Below are 21606 nucleotides of genomic sequence, written 5' to 3'. Positions count from 1 at the left end.
AGGGAAAACTGATGCAGGTGACTCTTTCCTCCTGATAGGAGGCCAGTTTGGCCTGGGAAAATCTGGCTGGGGTATATAATATCTAAGTAGACCATCCTAAGTGTGGGATGGGGGGGAAGGCACCATACAAGCAGGGAAAGAAACAAGAAAACAAGAACTGAAAAATTCTCCTCCGTTAAACAAAACTTAAGCTCAAGGTCCAGATAAAGCTGAACGGAATGTCAAAGAACAGATAGACAACAAATTCATCCAGCAAGAAAACCCTAGACAAAAGAAGTGAAAGCATCTCCAGAATAAACTAATTAAGGTAATTAAATGCCTAGACGCCAGCAAAAAATAACAAATCACACTAGGAAAATTGAAGATATGGCCCACTCAAAGGAACAAACCAACAATTCAAATGACATACAGGAGCTGAAACAATTAATTCAGAATGTACAAACAGACATGGAAAACCTCATCAAAAACCAAATCAATGAATTGAGGGAGGATATAAAGAAGGCAAGGAAAGAACAAAAAGAAGAAACTGAAGGTCTGAAAAAACAAATCACAGAACTTATGGGAATGAAAGACACAGTAGAAGAGATGAAAAAAACAATGGAAACCTACAATGGTAAATTTCAAGAGACAACATAGGATTTCAAAACTGGAGGATGGAACATCTGAAATCTGACAAGAAACAGAAGCTATAGGGAAAAAAATGGAAAAATATAAGCAGGGACTCAGGGAATTGAAAGACAATATGAAGCGCATGAGTATATGTGTTGTGGGTGTCCCAGAAGGAGAAGAGAAGGGAAAAGGAGGAGAAAAACTAATGGAGGAAATTATCACTGAAAATTTCCCAACTCTTATGAAAGACTTAAAATTACAGAGCCAAGAAGTGCAGCATACCCCAAAGAGAATAGATTTTAGACATACTCCAAGACATTTAATAATCAGAATGTCAGAGATCAAAGAGAAAGAGAGGATCTTGAAAGTAGCCAGAAAAAAGCAATCCATCACATACAAGGGAAGCCCAATCCAATAAGACTATGCACAGATCTCTCAGCAGAAACCATGGAGGCAAGAAGACAGTGGGATGATATATTTAAATTATTAGAAGAGAAAAACTGCCAACCAAGAATTCTATATCCAGCAAAACTGTCCTTCAAAAATGAGGGAGAAATTAAAACATTCTCAGACAAAAAATCACTGAGAGAATTTGTGACCAAGAGACCAGCTCTGCAAGAAATACTAAAGGGAGCACTAGAGACAGATATGAAGACAGAAGAGAGAGGTATGGAGAAGAGTGTAGAAAGGAAGACTAAGAGTAAAGCTAAAAAGAAGGAAAATTAGATATGACATATAAAATCCAGAAGGCAAAATAGGAGAAGAAAAGTACTACCCATGCAGTAATAGCACTGAATGTTAATGGATTAAACTCTTCAATCAAAAGACATAGTCTGGCAGAATGGATTAAAAAACAGGACCCATCTATATGCTGTCTCTACTCAAAGGACACGAGGCCAAGGACACAAATGGACATTTACACACCAATGTTTATAGCAGTATTATTTACAATTACCAAGAGATGAAAGCAGCCCAAATGTCCATCAACAGAAGGTTGGCTAAACAAACTGGCACTTACATAAAATGGAATATTATGCAGCTGTAAGTCAGAATAAAGTTATGAAGTATGTAACAACATGGATGGACCTTAAGGACATTATGCTGAGTGAGACTAGCCAGAAACAAAAGGACAAATACTGTATGGTCTCACTGATATGAACTGACATTAGTGAATAAACTTGGAATATTTTGTTGTAACAGAGACCATCAGGAGACAGAAATAGGGTAAGATATTGGGTAATTGGAGCTGAAGGGATACAGATTGTGCAACAGGACTGAATATAAAAACTCAGAAATGGACAGCACAATATTACATAACTGTAATACAATTATGTTAAAACACTGAATGAAGCTGCATATGAGAATGATAGAGGGAGGAGGGCTGGGGCACAAATGAAATCACAAAGAAAGATAGATGATAAAGATTGAGATGGTGTAATCTAGGAATGCCTAGAGTGTATAATGATAGTAACTAAATGCATAAATTTAAAAAATGTTTTTGCATGAGGAAGAACAAAAGAATGTCATTACTGCAGTGTGCTGAAAATAGATGGTAATTAATATTTTAAAATTTCACCTTATGTGTGAGACTAAAGCAAAAAATATTTATTTGGTACAAATTTATACTTTGACTAGTGCATCTCCTAATATAACTTATGTAGATAGTTGGTTGAACACCTTAAGTACATGGAACTTTGTATAGGACATGAGATTTTGTTGGTTTGTCCAGGTGATGCCCTGATGAATCCCAGAGTAATTTGTTCAGTGAGTGGAAAAGTATTTGCAAAGTCCCCTTCGGGGAATGGTGAGAACAGAGGAAAACTCAACTTCCCCAAGTTGAATTCTTGATATTCTCACAAGCAGTGTGGGCAACCAAAGCTATAGGCTGAGCCCCCAGTCTTGGGGTTTGTTCATATGAAACTTAACCCCACACAGGATAGGTCAAGAAGCCTACTTGAAATTAGGCCTAAGAGTCACCCCCAGGAGAACCTCTTTTGTTGCTCAGGTGTGGCCTCTCTCTCCAGCCAACATGACGAGCAGTCTCACCACCCTCCCCCGGTCTACGTGAGACATGACTCCCAGGGGTGTGGACCTTCCTGGCAACGTGGGACAGGGATCCTAGAATGAGCTGAGACTCAGCATCAAGGGATTGAGAGAAACCCTAGAATGAGCTGAGACTTACTGAGATTGAGAAAACCTTCTTGACAAAAAGGGGGAAGAGTGAAATGAGACAAAGTGTCAATGGCTGAGAGATTCCAAACAGAGTCGAAAGGTTATCCTGGAGGTTACTCTTACGCATTAAATAGATATCACCTTGTTGTTCAAGATGTAATGGAGAGGCTGGAGGGAATTGCCTGAAAATGTAGAGCTGTGTTCCAGTAGCCATGTTTCTTGATGATGACTGTATAATGATATAGCTTTCACAATGTGACTGTGTGATTGTGAAAGCCTTGTGTCTTTTTTTGCTCCTTTTATCTACCTTGTCAACAGATGAGTAGAACATATGGAATAAAAATAAATAATAGGGGGAACAAATGTTAAAATAAATTTAGTTTGAAATGCTAGTGATCAATGAAAGAGAAGGGTAAGGGGTATGGTATGTAAAGTTTTTTTCCTGTTTTTGTTTTATTTTTCTGTTGTCTTTTTATTTCTTTTTCTGAATTGATGCAAATGTTCTGGGAAATGATCATGATGATGAATATGCAACTATGTGATGATGTTGTGAATTGCTGAGTGTATGTGTTGGGAATGTTTGTGTTTCTTTCTTGTAATTTTTTTTAATTAATAAAAAATTAAAAAAAAAACACCCTCAACATTTATCACACTGATCATGTGTAAATTTATCTGAATAAATTTTCAGAAGTAGGAAAAAAAATAAAGAAGTATTTGCAGGGTCTCCTTAGGGAAATGGGCAGAAAGGGGGAGAGATGCAACTTCCCCATTTGGAGAATTTCTGATACTCTCACAAGCAGTGGGGACACAACCAAATCAATAGGCTGAGCCCCCGATCTTGGAGTTGGCCCCTATGAAACATTTCTGCAAAGGATAGGCTGAGCCTGCTTAAAATTAGGCCTAAGAGTCACCCCCAGAGAACCTCTTTTGTTGCTCAGATGTGGCCTCTCTCTCTAAGCTGACATGGCAAGTAAACCCACTGCCTTCTCTCCCCCAACCTGGGACATGACTCCCAGGGTGTAAATCTCCCTGGCAACATGGGACAGAGATCCTGGGATGAGCTGGGACCTGGCATCAAGGGATTGAGAAAACCTTCTTGACCAAAGGAGGTTAGAGAGAAAAGAGACAAAATAAAGTGTCAATGGCTGAGAGATTTCAAACAGTCAAGAGGTTATCCGGGAGGTTATTCTTACACATTATATAGATATCCCTTTTCAGCTTATAGTGTATTTGAGTGGCTACAGAGAAGTACCTGAAACTTTAGAGCTATGTTCCAGTGACCTTGTTTTTTGAAGATGATTGTATAAAGACATAATGTTTACAATGTAACTGTGTGATTGTGAAAACTTTTTATCTGATGCTCCTTTTATCTAGAGTATGGACAGATGAGTAAAAAATATGGATTAAAAAAACCAAATAATAGGGGAAACAAAAGTTAAACTCTACTGGAAAGATGGAAACACTAGTTAGTGGCCAATGAGAGGGAGGGGTAAGGGGTATGGTATGTATGAGTTCTTCCTTTTTTCTTTCTATTTCTTTTTCTGGAGTGATGCAAATGTTCTAAGAAATGATTGTGGTGATAACTATGTGATGATATCATGAGCCATTGATTGTACACCATGTATGGAATGTTTGTATGTTAAGAATGTTTGTGTTTGTATGTTGTTTCATCAATAAAAATATTTAAAAAGAAAAAGAATAACAACCGGTTTCATCAGTTTATCCCTTTGCCCCTTAATAGCAGCACCCCTTTTCAGCCTTGAAGCAGTTAGAAGAGTCATCGCCCAGATACCCCTCAAAATTGAGAGAGAATTATCAATTGAGAGGGAGGGACTATAACTGAGAAATCAAAATTTAAGGGATGATTTTGATTACTGAATCATTATATAAACATTTCTTTTTGCTTTCTGGCATATTGGAGTAGACAGGGAAATACCTGAAATCTCTGAATCGTAATCCAGCTGCCTTGATCTCTGATAATGGTTGTACAACCCTTATCTTCTGCCCCTGTGATTACAAAAACCTTGTAACTAACCTTCATCTGTACCCAGTTATCCAGTGTTTCAATTTCAGAGTCTTGTAATCACTAAAGACGGCCCCTGATGTCTGTTAATGAAGGGTCTTGGGTCCACCTGGAACTACCCCACCCCAAATCCCAAATAATCTTTATGACCAAGACTGGATCTGACCAAAGTGGGCCCTCCTGACAGTAGCTTAGACTTTAACCTACATGCCACCTAAACCTCACTCCGCCACTTTCTTTCATACATTCAGTGACCTAAGCATGTAATTAATCTGCGCATGCTCAATAATTAAATCACCTCTAATTACAGCCTCTGGGGCCACTGTGCTCATTATCCTAAACCCTGCCCATCTTTTCTCTGATAATACCACCCGAATTACAGACAGATTTTGGGCCACTAGGCCATTTGCTCTCCTACTATGCATCTAGTAATAAACTCTTTCTCTCTTTGAAACCCAGTGTCTGAGGAACAGGTTACTGAGCACACTGGCTACAACAATCTACAGCCTTTGTCTGTTAATAGAATCTATCTGGTGTATTATAGATACTAACAAGGAAATACTTTTTAAAAAACATTTTCACATATTAAAGGCTTTTTTTAAGTATTTTTTTAAAAGTGTACATTAAATAACATTTTAGGAAGGATAAAAGCTAGCAGAAAAATACTTTTGCCCTCTAGGTTATCTGCGATGAAAGGTTGGATAGAAATAAGTACTATTTTATTTCATTTATGTCATTATTGGTGACAGTGTAACAGATGGAAACTAGCTACGGACAATTCCACAGTGACAACAAAGATTAAAACAATTTATCTCTCCAAAATTAGGTACTTTGTTTTAGAGTGAGTTGATTCATATTTCACAGTAAGAATAAGGGCAAAAATAAGAACATTCTTCTGAAGCAGAATAAAACAAAATTAGCTTTAACCAAAAGTTTAAAATGTAATTCCATTCTTCTTTTCTCTTGGGAGTAAACTTCTACCCTGGAAGCAAATGTTTTGGTGCCAAGTGTGAATGTGAGAGCTACAAAACAAAATTGTGGGCCTCCTAATAGTGATGCCAGATGAACCAATCCATCAGAAAATGAACTCATACACTTCCTTTCAGATAAGATGAAAAAGAACAACTGGGCAGCTATTCCTTCCACTTAGCACAGGGTTTCTACCACACTTTGCTCTCTCAAATACTTCTTCCTCAGAGACAGCTCTTCTCAGACTCCCACATCCAGCTTTATTTTCACTTCATAGCACTTATCTTCCCCTAACATTATATATTTCTTTTTGTACTATCTGTCTCCTCTATTAAAATGAAGACTCTATGAGGGTGGTAATTTTGTTTACTGCTATATCCTTATCGCTTTTGACAGGTGTTCAATAAATATTTGTTAAATTAAGGAATAAGGACAGGGTGGAGTAATGTTCAGGCAGCCAGGAGGCTTGGAGGTATTTCCCCGACACGCCCACTGGCACTGGGGGAGGAAGGAGGAGACAAGGGCGCCGTAGGCATGTGTCCAGGGTGCTGCCCTGAGGGTCACTGAATTAATGGGGTAAACAGACACAGGGCATACTGGCTGGCCCTTGCATCAGCTGTACTTGGCACAACCCCTCAAGTTGTGAGGTTCCTAATTCTGAGGCAGACCTCAGGAGCGCTTTCATTTTATGGGTCACTTCTTTCCATCTTATCTCTTTTTATCTAAAACAAATGTTGGGGGTGGAGGGAGGTGTATGGCCCGGGAAGCGAACCCAGGTCTTCTGTACAGAAGGGGAGCCCTCTACCACGGAACCACCTGCGCACCCTATTTCCTTTCATTTAAAGAACAGAACTGCAGGGGGCACAGTTGAGATCTGTGGAGAACTTCGTGGCAGAGGTGTCAACGTCGGTTTGGATGGGTTAAAGCAGAGCCCGAGCCCCAGCTTCTGAGGACATGTAGCCAGGGAGACTAGGTCATCCAGAGGATGGAGCTGCTGACGGATAAGGTCCCCTCCAACTACACAGCGACTACGTCCTTCCTATTAGCAGCTGCTAACGTTGAGATTTGCGCTGCACAGCTGCAGAACCCACTGTGTTTTACGTTTTTGTTTGTTTACATGGCTATTTTTACATAAACATAAAATTTTATATATAACATATAAAAACAATGTACAATTGAAAGATTTTTTAAAAGAGGAAAACCACCTATAATCCCCCACGCCACCAAAGCTTTTAAACTTTTGAGATCTTCATGTCTGAAATTCTCTCAAAACTAATATGACTTTAATATTTCTCTTTTTGGGTACAGAACTGAAAATGATTACTTTATATATAACTTGGCCTCTAAGTCACGTACATTGATTTAAAAACCAAATGAATGTGCCCATATAAAACAAAATCCACTCTCTAAATGACATAATAAAATTACCATAATGAAATAGATCCCTGTTCTAATGGCCTGAATATTTGAAATTAGTTTTCAGTCAGTATACTCAAACTGAATCTGTGAATCTAAAACTAACACATTAATTTACCAAATGGATCCAAAGAGAATGCAAAAATTTATCTTTGCTTGAACATAAGTCAAACTTTTTTTTCTTCCAGCACTGTATGAAATAATTTGAACATAATTAGAAAAAGTAATTTGAAATAATCAAAACATATATATATATATAATAAAACTACTGAAATTTTTTTTTATTGTTATAGCTTCATTGACCAGCAGAGGGCCTGACATACCAGCAGCACTTAATAAGTACTGAAAAAATGAATCACTATTAGAATTCATTCCTCTTTGGGGTTCTATCCTTATCACAAATATCATTATGAAGAAACAAATGAAAGGGTCAAAATGTTTACTTACATAGCTAGGCAGCAGTTTAAAGTAATTCTAACATATTTTTCCAAGGCATTGCTTTGCAAATTCATATTTTAGTTTAAGAACAAGTAGAGGAGTTGGGTATTGAAACTGATTTACATGCAAACCACCACTACCACCCCCAAATCACATCAGATTAAAGCACAAAATAAGGCAGTGCAATGGTGGCTCAGTGGCAGATCCTCGCCTGCCATGCCAGAGACCCAAGTTTGATTCCTGGAGCCTGCCCATGTGGAAAAAAAAAAAAAAAGCACAAAATAATTGGCTTAAAAATAATAAAATATGTTGACTTTAAAACCTTATTTTTAAAAGAAAATAAAAGTTGCTATTAGGATTTCTGTGTGTATGTGAGTGACTGATACGAGAGTTTAAGGCTTTCATTTTCAAATATGAAAGTTTAGTGTTCCATTCTCCAATCTGCAGTACACCTAGCTATAAGCTCAAGCCCTGGAAATTAAAAGACACCCACCAAACACATAAAGGAATCATAATTTAAGCAACAACAAGCTTAAATGTAGGAAGGGCTGAGAAAATTTTAGGGGTTAGATTATGCTCCTCTGTAGAATTGCATTAATTTGTTCACCCTGAAAACCTAACACTGTTGTCTGTTGCATGGTATTTGGAATAAGGAGGATCCATAGTCAACTAAAAAAGAAAATTCAATTGGTAACAGAGAGAATCAGTAATTCAGCTGGTTCATTTCTAGTAGAATGCTATGGCCTGTACTCCAGAAAAAGTTTAGAAATGGCTCCAGTATACCAAATAAGCTTCACAAATGAATATGAAAATATTGTCTCCAAATGTTTTTTTAAGCAGAGCCTTTTACCAAGGGACCAACAACATGCATTGCTCATGGATTAAATGAATCAGCACCATTAACACTTCTGGCTTGATATAATATTGTTCATTATTATATGGCTGAAAAAAAAAGATACTTGAAAGCTAGTGTTAGGTTAATGTATGCTCTAGGTTTGTACATGAATTGTAGTTCTGTAACTTTTGTTATGGGTCCAATATCCATAGCTGAAAGGGGAGATAAATACTATTATGGAAGCAGCTATATGTTATCAATTCCATGTGACATGCTTGATTTCTAGGTCTTTTTTTTAATCAGCATATACACTTCTCATTTCTTTTGATGTACACCACCAATGTGAGAATTACATACACACACATTTGCAGTTTGAGGCATATTAGCTAAAAAGTGTACATTTTCAGTGTTCATGATAAATGCAGGTATTTGTTAAATTTTACTTATTTATAAGGAAAACATGAACATACCCATTATTCTGCTTGAGTGGGAAGTGGCACATTCCCTCAAGCAAGTTTAACTGAAAAGAATTTAATAAAGAAACTATTAAGGGTTTAAGGTAACCAACAAGGGATGGGGAGGCACCAGGGGCTGACCTCTGCAGGAAGTCACCACTTTCTTAGAATGGGAGGGGCAGGTGGAGGCACTAGTATTAAGTGCAGCTGAAGACTTCCTTCTTTCCTCCTTGCAATTCTATGAACAGTTGGACTCCAGGCCCCATATACCTTGGCTGCAGCTTGTGAAAAATTTGGATGGAACCTTTTGACAGTCATAGATTTATATATGCATGTATATATTCTCTCTCACATACATGTACCATATTAGTTTTTTATGCTGCTGTAACAAATTACTGCAAACTTCATGATTTAAAACAACCCAGATTTACTATTTTAGGCAGGAAACTGATACCGGTCTCACCGGGTGAAAATCAAGGTGTCGGCAAGGCTAGGTTCCTTTCTGGAGGCTCGAGGGGAGAATCTGTTTTCTTGCCTTTTCCAGCTTCCGGGGGTTCCTGCATTCCTTGGTTCATGGGTTCTTTCCTCTATCTGCAAAGCCAGCAATACCACATTTCTCTGACCCTTCTCCTGACCACACGAATCATTTTTAAAGATTCGTGTGGTTAGGTTGATCCCGCATAGATAATCTAGGGCGTTCTCCCATCTCAAAGTCTCTTCCCTGAATCACATCTGCAAGGTCCCTTTCACCCTGCTAACATATCCACAGATTCCAGGGCTTAGGCAAAGACATACGCACATCATCTGGTTATTTAGAGCATATCTCACTCTCTCCCCACCAGATTAAGTAAGAATGTAGAGCCCACACTTTCTTCATTTTGAATCCTGCTTGGCATACATATTAAAGGACTAACTTTTTGGTTGATAAACAGACTTCATTTCCTTAACACCTGAAAGGGAAACTAAGTTTGTAGAGTCTGTTATGCTCAACTGATGTTGCCATGGCGTGATGGTGGGGATGGATTGTTGAAACGTGGGCTCCAGCCGGGAGGACTGGCCCTCCTCCAGAAGGAGGGGAACTTTGATAAAGTTATCCAGGTCCCAGGAAGCTCCTCTCGGTCCCTAGCCAGTTCCCAGAGGACCACCTGGGCCCAGTCACGTAAGCTAATTGGAATCCGGCCACTACTGTGTAAAAACAGCATATAAACTGCATGTAAGCAGCTAGAAAGAAGAGGAGGGGACAGAACGAGAAAGAGAATCTCATCTGAGAGGAGAGGAGGATGCTGTGCTCCGGACTTTTCTAGTCGGACCCTGAAAATGCTGTCTCTGGGATTCCCCAGCGCTCCTCTTTGGGTGCTGGTGCTGTCCCGCCTGGTGATGTCTCATTTCTAACAATTTTTTTATTACTTTCCTAATAGATTCTGTTTTTATATCACTGAAGTCTGTGTTGTCCACAAATCCGTGCCTCTAAATTAAATGGCTACAAATATCACGTTGCCTTTCATGCAATACTACCAAACAATAAACAATAGGCCAAAGGCCAGTTTTCTTGTATCTTTTTTTTTTCAACCTTCAGTTTGTTGCCTGCACACAGTAAACAATGAATAACTTGTGTTTACTACCCATCTTTACAAGGACTAGAACTGCTTTGCCTGGATACCCAGAGGCTATTGCCCAGTACATCAGCGCCACCTGCTGGACACAGGCATCAAACACACCCCTTTCAAACAGGAAGCAGCTAGTGGCCTGCAGCTGAGCTCTTGATAAAAATGAAAACCTAACCCATGGAGGTCTTGATACTCTCTGGCCTGATGTCCATATTGTGGGACAGATCACCTTGTATGTGATGACTACAACTGTAGAAGGGGCCCACCAGCTGATGAAATGGACTAATGTGTTTGAGGGTGCAGCTGGCCTGGCCTTAGCGTCATCCCAGTTTTGCATAAAGGAGAAGCAGCTACCCCTTTGAAGGAAACTTTATCATCCATTCTGCTACCTGAAATAAAGCTTCTGGCTAAGGAAGGCCCTATTTTTACAGAGATTCCCCCTAAATATCAGAACCCGGTACACTTTTGGTTCAGCCAAGCTGCAAACTGATGGTGGCCACTGTGCTACTATTGCTTTGAGCCTCAGCAAAAGCTCTGCGAAATATGGTCTCTGAGACCAGTGGGGCAGAACTCGAGGCCATCTGAAAGCTCTGGTCAACAGAGCTAAGGGGTAGATTGTTGGGAGGATAAATCCACCGTGGGCCTGAGCGTCCCTGCACACTCCTGCTGGGTAGGGCAAGATTACAAGGCTCTGACTACTCTTTACTCTGGGTCAGGGGTTGTGTTTGCAGGAAACAAAGACAAGCCTTGCTCACCACTCACTATAGAAGCAGTATATTCCCCCAAACTCAGTGTTCCTTGACTATGATACAAAACTACTGCATGAACAGCACCCATCTAGGCCCAGCTGTGTTGGCCCCATGGTACTTGGGAACACGGGACACTGACACCAGGATCATGTTCATGCCTGTGGTACAGTGAGTGGCGCAGTGAGTAATAAAGTCCTCTCTCTCTGACCCCGGAGTCTCCTGTCTTCTGCCAGCATCCATAAAACAGTAATGGATAACTTTTTAGCTTATAAGTAGAGTAAACTCCCAGACCCTTCGCAGCCCCTGACTACATGAAGACTGACATAAGAGTAAAAGTTCTATTGTTTCCAAAGGTCTTTGACAAGAATGCTCTAGGTGTCTGGCATTTCGCTACTTCGAATGCCTAATATTTGTGCTTCCCTAGATCACTTTGCTCTGATGCAATAATTCAGTTGCCCATTCTTTTATGACTATTCCAATCCCCTCAAAAAATATTTATCTTGCACAAGACACTCTTACCAGTCTTTAATACCAAAAACAGTAACAACAGCAGCTAATACTTGTATGGTGTGAGATACTGTCCTAGACTTGAGACATTGTTCTATGCACTAGTGTGCTGGTTTGAAAGGTAGTATGCCCCCTAAGAAAAGCCATGTTTTGGTATAAATCCCATTTCATGAAAGTAGAATAATCCCTATTCAATACTGTATATTTGAAACTGTAATGAGATCATCTCCCTGGTTGATGTGATTTAGTTAAGAATGGTTGTTAAACTGGATTAGGGGATGACATATCTCCACCCATTTGAGTGGGTCTTGATTAGTTTCTGAAGTCCTATAAACAGAGCCGCTGCCAGTCTGGACTGGGAGATTCGAGAAGGGACACATTGGAGGAGAAATAACTTCAGAGGCAAAACCATGGAGGCTGAGGTCTGAAGTCAAGAAGCCTCGGGCCTGGAGAGCGGACCCACCCAAGCCCATGGAGAGGGTGAATTTACCCCAAAGGCAGAGGATGGGCCTTCCACCTCGTTGCAGTGGAAGAGTCAAGCCGCCTCAGGCCTTGGAGAGGGTGAAGCACGTTCCTTGGGGTTTGGGGAGAGCCTGGCTGCCACCACATGGAGGGGCTGAGCGTGTGCCCCGGAGATGGCAGAGAGCCCGGGTGCAGCCCCAATGCTTGGAGAGGGTGGAGCCGAGAGAAAGGTGGTCTCCCCAATATCCCCCAAGGTTGCATTCAGAGAAAGGCAGGCGTAGGCATTTGGAAAGTGTGGGGCTGCCACTTTCTAAAGCCCTGAGGATAAATGACTCTCAGACTTTGAAATCTAATGGACTTTGCCCTACACGTTTTCGAAACTGTATGGGTCCTGTGACCCCTGTGTTCCTTCCTCCCTATGGAAATGTGTATGTGTATCCTATGAATGTTCTTCCTTTATATGTTGGCAGCAAATAACTTGTTATGAGTTTTCAAAGGTCCAGAGCAAGTGAAGAGAATTTTGCCTTAGGACAGACCATGCCTGTAACTGATTTGATGAGATTTTATACTGTCTTTAATTTTATACTTCATTTGTATTGCTACTGAAAAGTTTAAGGATTTCTGATATTGTTATGAAATTAATGTATTTTGTATATGGAAAAAACATGTCTTTTTTAGGGGTCAGAGGGTGGAATGTGCTGGTTTGAAAGGTAGTGTGTCCCCTAAGAAAAGCCATGTTTTGATATAAATCCCATTTCATAAAAGTAGAATAATCCTTATTCAATACTGTATATTTGAAACTGTAATGAGATCATCTCCCTAGTTGATGTGATTTAGTTAAGAATGGTTGTTAAACTGGATTAGGGGATGACCTATCTCCACCCATTTGAGTGGGTCTTGATTAGTTTCTGAAGCCCTAGAAAAGAGGAAACATTTTGGAGAAGGAGAGATTCAGAGAGAACAGAGAATGCTGCAGCACCACGAAGCAGAGAGTCCACCAGCCAGTGACCTTTGGAGATGAAGGAAAACGCCTCCTGGGGAGCTTCATGAAACTGGAAGCCAGGAGAAGGAGCTAGCAGATGATGCTGTGTTCGCCACGTGCCCTCCCAGATGAGAGAGAGAAGCCCTGACTGTGCTTACCATGTGCCTTTCCAGATGAGAAAGAAACCCTGAACTTCATCGGCCTTCTTGAACCAAGGTATCTTTCCCTGGATGCCTTTGATTGGACATTTCTAGACTTGTTGTAATTGGGACATTTTCTCGGCCTTAGAACTGTAAACCAACAACTCATTAAATTCTCCCTTTTAAAAGCCATTCCATTTCTGGTATATTGCATTCTGGCAGCTAGGAAGACAGATGAGGAGACTGAGGTAAAAGCCCTATAACTAGTCAGGGGTGAAACTGGGATTCAAATCCAAGCTGCCTTGCTTTACTCCTCATTTTTCACCACTGCATTATGTTCCCTTTCAGTATGGCCTTGTACTCCCAGGGTCATAATGAACGGTGAAGGCCTAGAAATCTTCATCTAAAATCTTAGGAAAATAACTCAGGTCAAATTTTAACAATTTTGACTTTCAACATTTTTTTTTTTTTTTTTTTTGGAGGATGCATGGTCCAGGAATCAAACCCGCTTGGAAGGCCAGCATTCTACCACTGAATCACCCGTGCACCCAACTTTCAACACTTAAAAAATACATTTTGACTATCTGTATTTGTTAGGCAATTAAACAATATTCTACTTTGCTTTGATATTTTCTGTCTGGCCATGGTATAAATCCAATGTAAGTTTTCATACTCTGTAGTAGTTTCCTGTTACTGCTGTAACAAATTACACTCAAACTTAGTTGCTTAAAATAATGGGCTGACAGGGATGCATTTCTTCTGGAGGTTCTAAAGGAGAATCTGTTTCCTTGCCTTTTCTAGCTTCTAGAGACTGCCTACATACTTTGGCTCATGACCCCTTCTTCTAGCTTCAAAGCCAGCCGTGTCACATCTTTAAATCTCTCCCTCAGGGTGCATGAGTAGTTCAGTGGTAGAGAGCTTGCCTGCCATGCAGGACACCCGGGCCCAGGTACCCAAAAACAAAACAAATCTCTCCCTCTCTTTCCCTCATTCCAGTCATCCCCCTTGCCACACTCTGATTCTCCTGCTTCCCTCTTTCCCTTATAGAAACCCTTGTGATTACATTGTGCCCACTCAGATAATCTAGAGTGATCTACCCATCAAAAATTCCTGAACTTAGTCACATTGCAACATCCCTTTTGTCATGGAAGTTATATTCATGGGTCCTGGAGATTAGGGCATGACATCGGAGTAGTATTTTGTCTGCTGTGCACTTTAAGCAGTTATCTCCTCCTGCAATATGGAAAACAAGTACCTGGATTGAAGACTTAACCCAACCCCATTCACCAGACAGTTAGTAATACACTGCATCTTGGCTTTAAGGTTGGAGCCCTAAGAGCATTTTACTTTTCAGTCAAAGAGAATTGTACTTCTGAAGCACCTGTGGGAAAAAACTTTAACCACTGTAATAACATAATAGAGTAATTGTTTGAAAATGTACCTGAAGTCGTGAATTCATAAGCATGAACTCCTGTTGAGTTTTCAAGTTTTCATTCATAGATTTTGAAAATATAAAACCCATCTTGACCTAAAACATTAAACGCAAGGAGAATTAAAACAGTATATTCTACTTACATCCCTGTATCCTTGTATACTCTACTTTGGGCTACTGCGAGCTTATGACAAGGTAAAATAAAGAGAAATCTATAACCTAGGACCATACTTTGGATTTTAGTCCTTCCTCCTAACTAACTATCTGACCTTGGACAAACTTCCCTAGCCTGCACCATCTGTCCACCTCAACCAAGCTGGCTTAACTAGAAGATTTCCAAAATCTCCCCCTGCTCTAAAAGGACATGGCTCCATGGTTCCTGTTTTTCCTTCCCACTGCAAATCTTGAAGAACTGAATATTTAAAAATTAAATTAAATTAAAAATTGTAATATCTTTTTTTATGGAGGGCAGTGTAGATACCATTCATTCTCTTGTTTCCTGTACAACTGGATGAAAAGCCTTTGTTTCTGAGGTGGGGCAATCAGAAGATGCATTGTACATCTTGAGACCAGATTTCACTCCTTCCCTTGCATTTGCAATCCAGTTTTAGATGTCTCACAGCCAGTATATCAGCACACGATCCCTGCCCCTCTCCTACTTTCCTCTCAGTCCTGTCCACCCACCACTGGCATCCCTTTGCCACTTTCGTCCAGCTTCACCTCTATTCTCTCCAACTATTCCTGAAATTTTCAAAAGGGGAAAACAAGGAAGATACTTAAATGTCCTGGGAAATGCCATTTTTAAATGAATACATTGCATTGTTTATATTATTTATCTTACCTAAGAAGTTTCTAAGTGGGCTTTCAACTCTGGATGACTCAGAAACCCAATTTTTGTTCTTAATCCAACCATGGATTAACTCCCATCCGGCCTCCAATTAGTTGTTGATTTTACTTTACTTTCAGAAGACTGCAAAACTTAGGGAAAAGTTACCTCTGCTAGACTGTCCTCGACAATGTTGCCACCACTTTTCCTCTTTTAGTTGGGATGGGCCGTTGAGAAGGGTTGTTGAAACTCAAATCAGAGTGACCAGTCTTAATGGTTTAACCCAGGACTCACAGGTATTCGGTAGAGAACTCAGAGAGAGCTCCTATTTTGCATATCCTCATCAGGAAATCCTGGGTTCTGGCTAACTAGGGAAAACATGGGAGGGAGCAGGAGGGGACTTCATGACTGGGCTGTCCCTGCTGATGGGGCTCTAGGTGAATGGAGGCTGCAGGCCAGACTTCAGCAGCATTCCCTATACTCTGGGCAAAGACGCAGCCTGGATTTACAGGGGCCTCTGAGCCACAGTCAACTTCAAAGAGGGGCACAGGTGGCCAAACAACTCTCCAGAGGGAGGGGGGCTGGCCAGAATACGGCCCTAAACAGAACCCGGGAGACCATAAGCTTTCCTTCCCCCAGCTGGACTACCTATTCCAGCACACTGTGACCAGTTAGAGGCCCCCCCACTGAGGGTGGGGCAACCTAGCAGAGCTTTTCTTCCTTCTCCTAACTTTATGTATCATCTCCAATAGCAGACCAGAAGGCAGGAGCAGTGTATTACCCATCTTGGTTGAAGGCGGGAGCATCTTGGCATACCCCGTGGTGTCTCATACACTTCTCTTTCTCATAAAAGTTTGCAGAAAGCACAAATGACGCCAGAGAAACTGGCTCAGACACTTGCATCCTTTATACCTTATTTTTCTTTCGCACACAAGAGTGGGCAATTAGATTTTTACATCTGCTGCAAACATTTGTACAGAAAATATCGCTTCTCTAACTGAATTCCTCCACACACACACACCTTGTAAAAAGGTTTCTTAAATGCTCCAGTCCTGCCTCAGCTGTGCTACAGATTACACCAGAAAGGTGTATTTCTAGGGAGAAGAGCTGGGCTGCAAGTTCCAGGCAGGCTTCCCCTTTGAGGAGTCTTCTAGTCCACCCTGGGAACCTGGATTTGATTTTACTAAAGAAAACTATCCAGTAATTCCATGACCTCTCATCCAGATTTCTGTACTGACCTTTTTCCTGATCAAATTACAAATCATTTAAATTTATTATTAGTGGTATAATCACAATCCTCTTCAATAAGTCTTTACATCCCATCCAAACCAGACCACGGTCTGCAAACTCCAGCCTGGAACCCACAGCTTCCGGGAGGTTTTCCCTAATTAAGTTCCACCCTTGCTCTCTGGACCCAGTAAACCTGGGTAGTCCCTGCCACGGTATGCTGATTTCTGTTGATAATTCTCTGCCCACTTTCCTCAATTCGATTGTAAAGACAAGGCAGCGATCACGAGCCCGTGCGACAAAAACGGGCTCTTCTGAAACGAGGCTGGCAATCTCTATCAGCACTAGGGGTGAGGGGTAGGGGACAGAGACTCCAAGGGCCGGCAACTGTGTGGAAAGGGCCCCAAGCGTGGCCCTGCAAGTCCCGGGCGCAGACTCCGGCGCGGGCAGCCGCACGCAGCCGCGTGCACCCACCATCCCCACCCGCCCGTGGCCGGCGCGCACTCACTGGGCAGAGGGTGACGGAAGCGAGGGGACACGGCGATCTTGACCACTGCCTCCAGGCCCGCGTCTACTCGGTCTGCCGTAGGAAGAGAGCTTCGCCGCGCAGGGCCTCGGGATTGGCTGGCCGTGACATTAGAACCCTGACCTCAGCCAATCAGCGCGGCCCTCGGCTTCTTTAAAGGGGCCGACCGCCCCGCACAGGCCCAGTGAGCTCTTCCGGCCGCGCGCAACCGCAGGAGCTAGGCTGTCAGATTTTGAGGGGAACGCAAAGGAAGCAGAATGGAAACCTCATTGAAAGGCCTCAGTGAGGTTTGTGAATTATCCATTTATGTGAGGACTCCGCTCTTCCTCCGCCAAGCTAAGCCTGATAGGGTTTAATGAGCCATCATGTCATTTTATTCTCTAGAAATGGTGTCAGCCACCACCGTTGGGTCTGTTTTCTGAAAGAGAATGTGTCTCGTGAGAAGTTGTCACTTATAAGCATATAATCCACAGTTATAACCATGTTTAAAGCGAGTTTCTACTTGCAGAATAGGTTTAATGTTGAGGGTGGGCCTTTTTTTTGTTGTTTTGGCGTTTGACTCTCAACACAAACACACAAATTTATTTGATCCTGCGGACTTACTCTCATCTGTAAGCTGTCACCATTAAAGTGGCAAAAGGAAAAGCAGAAAACTGAAAAGAACGGACTTAGCGAAAGTTACTAATTATGTTTTGGACAGAGACATCTCTTCCCCATCTCAGCTACTCTGAGACATCCATTTCTTCACTCTGCCACCAGCAATTACTATCTTAAATAAGCCAAGCCTCTCTCATGGCCCCTATCCCTCTATCTCTAGCCTGCTTGAGAGAATACATGAGGCGCTGTTGGCACTCTGTTATTTGCTGCCAAATGGCTTGGGAGAATAGCATGGTGTATTCGTTAGGGTTCTCTAGAGAAACAGAATCAACAGGGAACATGCGCAAATATAAAATTTATAAAAGTGTCTCATGTGACCGTGGGAATGCAGAGTCCAAAATCCACAGGGCAGGCTGTGAACCGACGGCTCTGATGGAGGGTCTGGACGAACTTCACAGGAGAGGCTCACCAGCCGAAGCAGGAATAGAGCCTATCTCTTCTGAATTCTCCTTAAAAGGCTTCTGGTGATTAGATTAAGCATCACTCATTGCAGAAGACACTCCCCTTTGGCTGATTACAAATGGAATCAGCTGTGGATGCAGCTGACATGCTCATGATCTAATTCTATGAAATGTCCTCATTGCAACAGACAAGCCAGCACTTACCCAACCAGACAAACAGGTACCACCACTTGGCCAAGTTGACACATGTCCCTGACCATGACACATGGACTTCAGGTTCTGGCCTTGAGGATGATCTTGGAGAAAGGTCCCTTCCCCAATCCTGGCTGACTGCCACATAAGTAAAAAAGGAGGCCAGGCTCCCTGGTGAGTGGTGTACTGGGCTTGCCTTAAAACTCTCAGCACTGTCCTTCAGTATTCTGGAGCTTGAGCTCCATATTCCAGGCACTCAGTATTTGGTAAGTGACAGAATAGGGGAAATCTAACCAGCATCCCCATTTTCAGTTGTGTGGGAGCAGGTGAGTTTCCAGGGTGATCTATGCTCTATGAGAGCAGAGCCAAAGGAAACTTTGACTCTTTTAGAGAGAATGGCAACTAATACAAGAACTAGGGTTTACTGAAAAGGAATAGTGGGCAGACTCTAGCATAAGCACACCTGGAGTTGATTTCTAGCTGTGTCACTGAAGACCCATATGTGTCATATGTCACAATATCCTCTCTAAAACTCAATTCTCTCCCTCTATAACAGAGCTAATGCCATCTAAATTATTGAGTTGGGAGGACAAATGAAATAACGTATTTAGGTATTTAGCATGATCTCTGGCACATAGTGGACATTCAAAAAACAAAAGTAACTTGCAACAGTGGGGAGCTATTCCTAACCTAGGTACGAAGGGGCAATGGGGAGGAAGCAGTTACTAAAACCAGGTGAAAGCTATAGCTGTGGCTGTAGGAGAGGGCTACCCAGCAGGTGCCATGTTGCTCAGGAGAAGAAAGTTGTCAATCCCAACCTGTGGCCCAGCAGGTTGAGATCCTGTAGTTGTAGAGGTCCACAGCCATTGCCAGGACCTCAGCCCAAGGTAGGGAGAGAGTGGAGAGGAAAGGTCAGCCTCTGTGTCCTCCCATGCTTTGATACCCTGCTGGGATCTTCCATTGACTGAATCCATGAAGAAGCCGGAAGCCAAGGCCAATGAAGTCCATAGATGTCAGTCTCCTAGGCACAGAGACTGGAGGGACAGACAGAAAACATCCAGCAGACCATAGGTTCAGCCACAGGCTCATCATGTTTGGAAGCCCTGGTTCAAAAGGGAAAAATGTTTCCATAGAGGACCAAACCATGGTTCTTTTAAATTGGAAGCTGAAACTGCCCCCCTGGTCATTTTGGTTCCTCACAGTGAACCCAAAGGGAAATTGGATTCCAGCTATACAAGGAGGACAAAGGAAACTATTCATGAAGCACTGGAATTCACTGGGCACCTCTTAACACTCCCACGTGCAATAATAATGTTCTTTGGGTAACTGCAGTAACCCAAGGAAATCAGGAGCACTAAAATTTCAGATCCTGCAGGAATTAAATTTTGCATCACCCTACCAGGTAAAAAATCCTGATAAATCAAGATGCTGGCAGAGGGTAAGGGAAGCATTCATGAGAGAGGTAGGAAGCTGTGGTTATTAATTTTAGCCTTGCGACAAGCTATAGAAGCAGAGACTATAGTGCTCTGCATATAACATTTTAATTGATTATTTCTTCCCTGTCCATCTTTCCCTGCTATGTAAAAAGACTACTGGTGGAAACGAATATTACAGTTTAGTTTCTAAGTGGGAATATACCTGAACTGATATCACCTCAAGACAATATGATGGCTGATGGAACTCCATGTTTTCCATGTAGAGGGGATGAGCAAAGGGCAAGAATAAATGCTGGGTAGACAAACCAGGACATTATCTGGGTTTTTGGTTCCCTTTCCTCATATCCATTCTCCTCCCTTCCCTGCCCTGTTCTATATCCCAGGGGCTGACCACTTAGGAAAGCATCATCTGTACTCTCCTTAGCTGATGTCTAAGTGGGTGTGGGCATTGAGAGGCAGGAGGAGAGAATTTTGCTCTCTGGAGCTGAGCTGGTGGCCAACAGCTGCAGTTTCTGATGAAGAGCCCCTTTTCCATGGCTCCTTCTCCCCAGGTCCTGAAAACACTATTTCATCTCCTTGTTCTTTAGCCTACGGATGGTACAGGCTTTTGCTGTTGTTAGTATCTGGATGCCTCAACTTAACGGTTCTCTTAGTCACCCTCATGCACCTTTAATAATGTCATCATTAAAACCTCTTCAGTTGAAGCGATTGAGTAGATTTCTGATTCCTGATGGAAATAACCAATGCATTTTAAATTCTATACACACATTATAAACTCTCATATAATTTTTAAAGAAACAAGAGGGAAAAAGTGACCATGAGAATATGTGCCCTGGGAATCGAGAGACGTCTCGGTGTAGATATTGAACATATTTTATGGAATAGGGGTGACAGGATTAAAGCACATTTACTTCAAGTATCCAATGACATATGACTTCAACTTATATGTGGATCACTTATAATTTTGTGAATGTGTGAATATATGTGTGTATATGTATATAGTATTTATACACACAAAAATATGTGCTTTTGTCATTTTTCATTAAAGCATAGGGATTTTCATGTTGTTACATAGCGTTTTATTTACAATTTTTAACTAGTATATGAGTTTCAACAAATGTGTATAAAACTTTCACTGTTGCGTATTTCTGATTTTTGCTATTATCAATAATACTATGATGACCATCTTCATTTATAGAGCTTTTTAATATTTTGATTGTAAACACGGGGTTAAATAATACAAGAGAGAACTGATGCAAAATCACTGGAAGTTTTCTATCCCAAGACAGTAAAATTACTCAATATTTCTCCTTACATCTTTTATATCTGGCTTCTTTTACTTGGCATGTTTTCAATGTTTATCAACATCTTTATAGCATGTAGCAATTTAAATAGTTTTTAACCATTCAATACATGCTTAGAGATATTTCCTTTTAGCAGAGATGCTTTGACAAGGAGTGTGAATTTCTCCGTTAATCTGAGAACCAGATTTAGCCAAGAATCTCAGTCTGTGAAGGAGAGCTAGTAGTTGGACAGTGTGTGACC

At 41.4% G+C, this 21606-nt stretch overlaps 1 protein-coding gene across 1 annotated transcript in view; it reads right to left on the bottom strand.

Annotated features, from left to right (window-relative positions):
- The window catches only part of PLGRKT (plasminogen receptor with a C-terminal lysine), a 69195-nt gene extending 51737 nt beyond the window's left edge, over positions 1–17458 (bottom strand). The window contains exons 1-2 of the mRNA XM_077148263.1: positions 17358–17458; positions 14806–14892 (exon numbers count right to left, since the gene is read on the bottom strand). Of these exons, the coding sequence (XP_077004378.1) occupies positions 14806–14886 (81 nt within the window). The 5' untranslated portion in view covers positions 14887–14892; positions 17358–17458. The remainder of the gene's footprint in view (positions 1–14805; positions 14893–17357) is intronic.
- Between the last annotated feature and the right edge of the window lie 4148 nt (positions 17459–21606).

Source organism: Tamandua tetradactyla, chromosome 2 (assembly GCF_023851605.1).
Source record: "Tamandua tetradactyla isolate mTamTet1 chromosome 2, mTamTet1.pri, whole genome shotgun sequence".
Classification (NCBI taxonomy): domain Eukaryota; kingdom Metazoa; phylum Chordata; class Mammalia; order Pilosa; family Myrmecophagidae; genus Tamandua; species Tamandua tetradactyla.
Note: the sequence above shows the minus strand (reverse complement) of the source record. Positions and strands in the feature narration are given on the sequence as shown.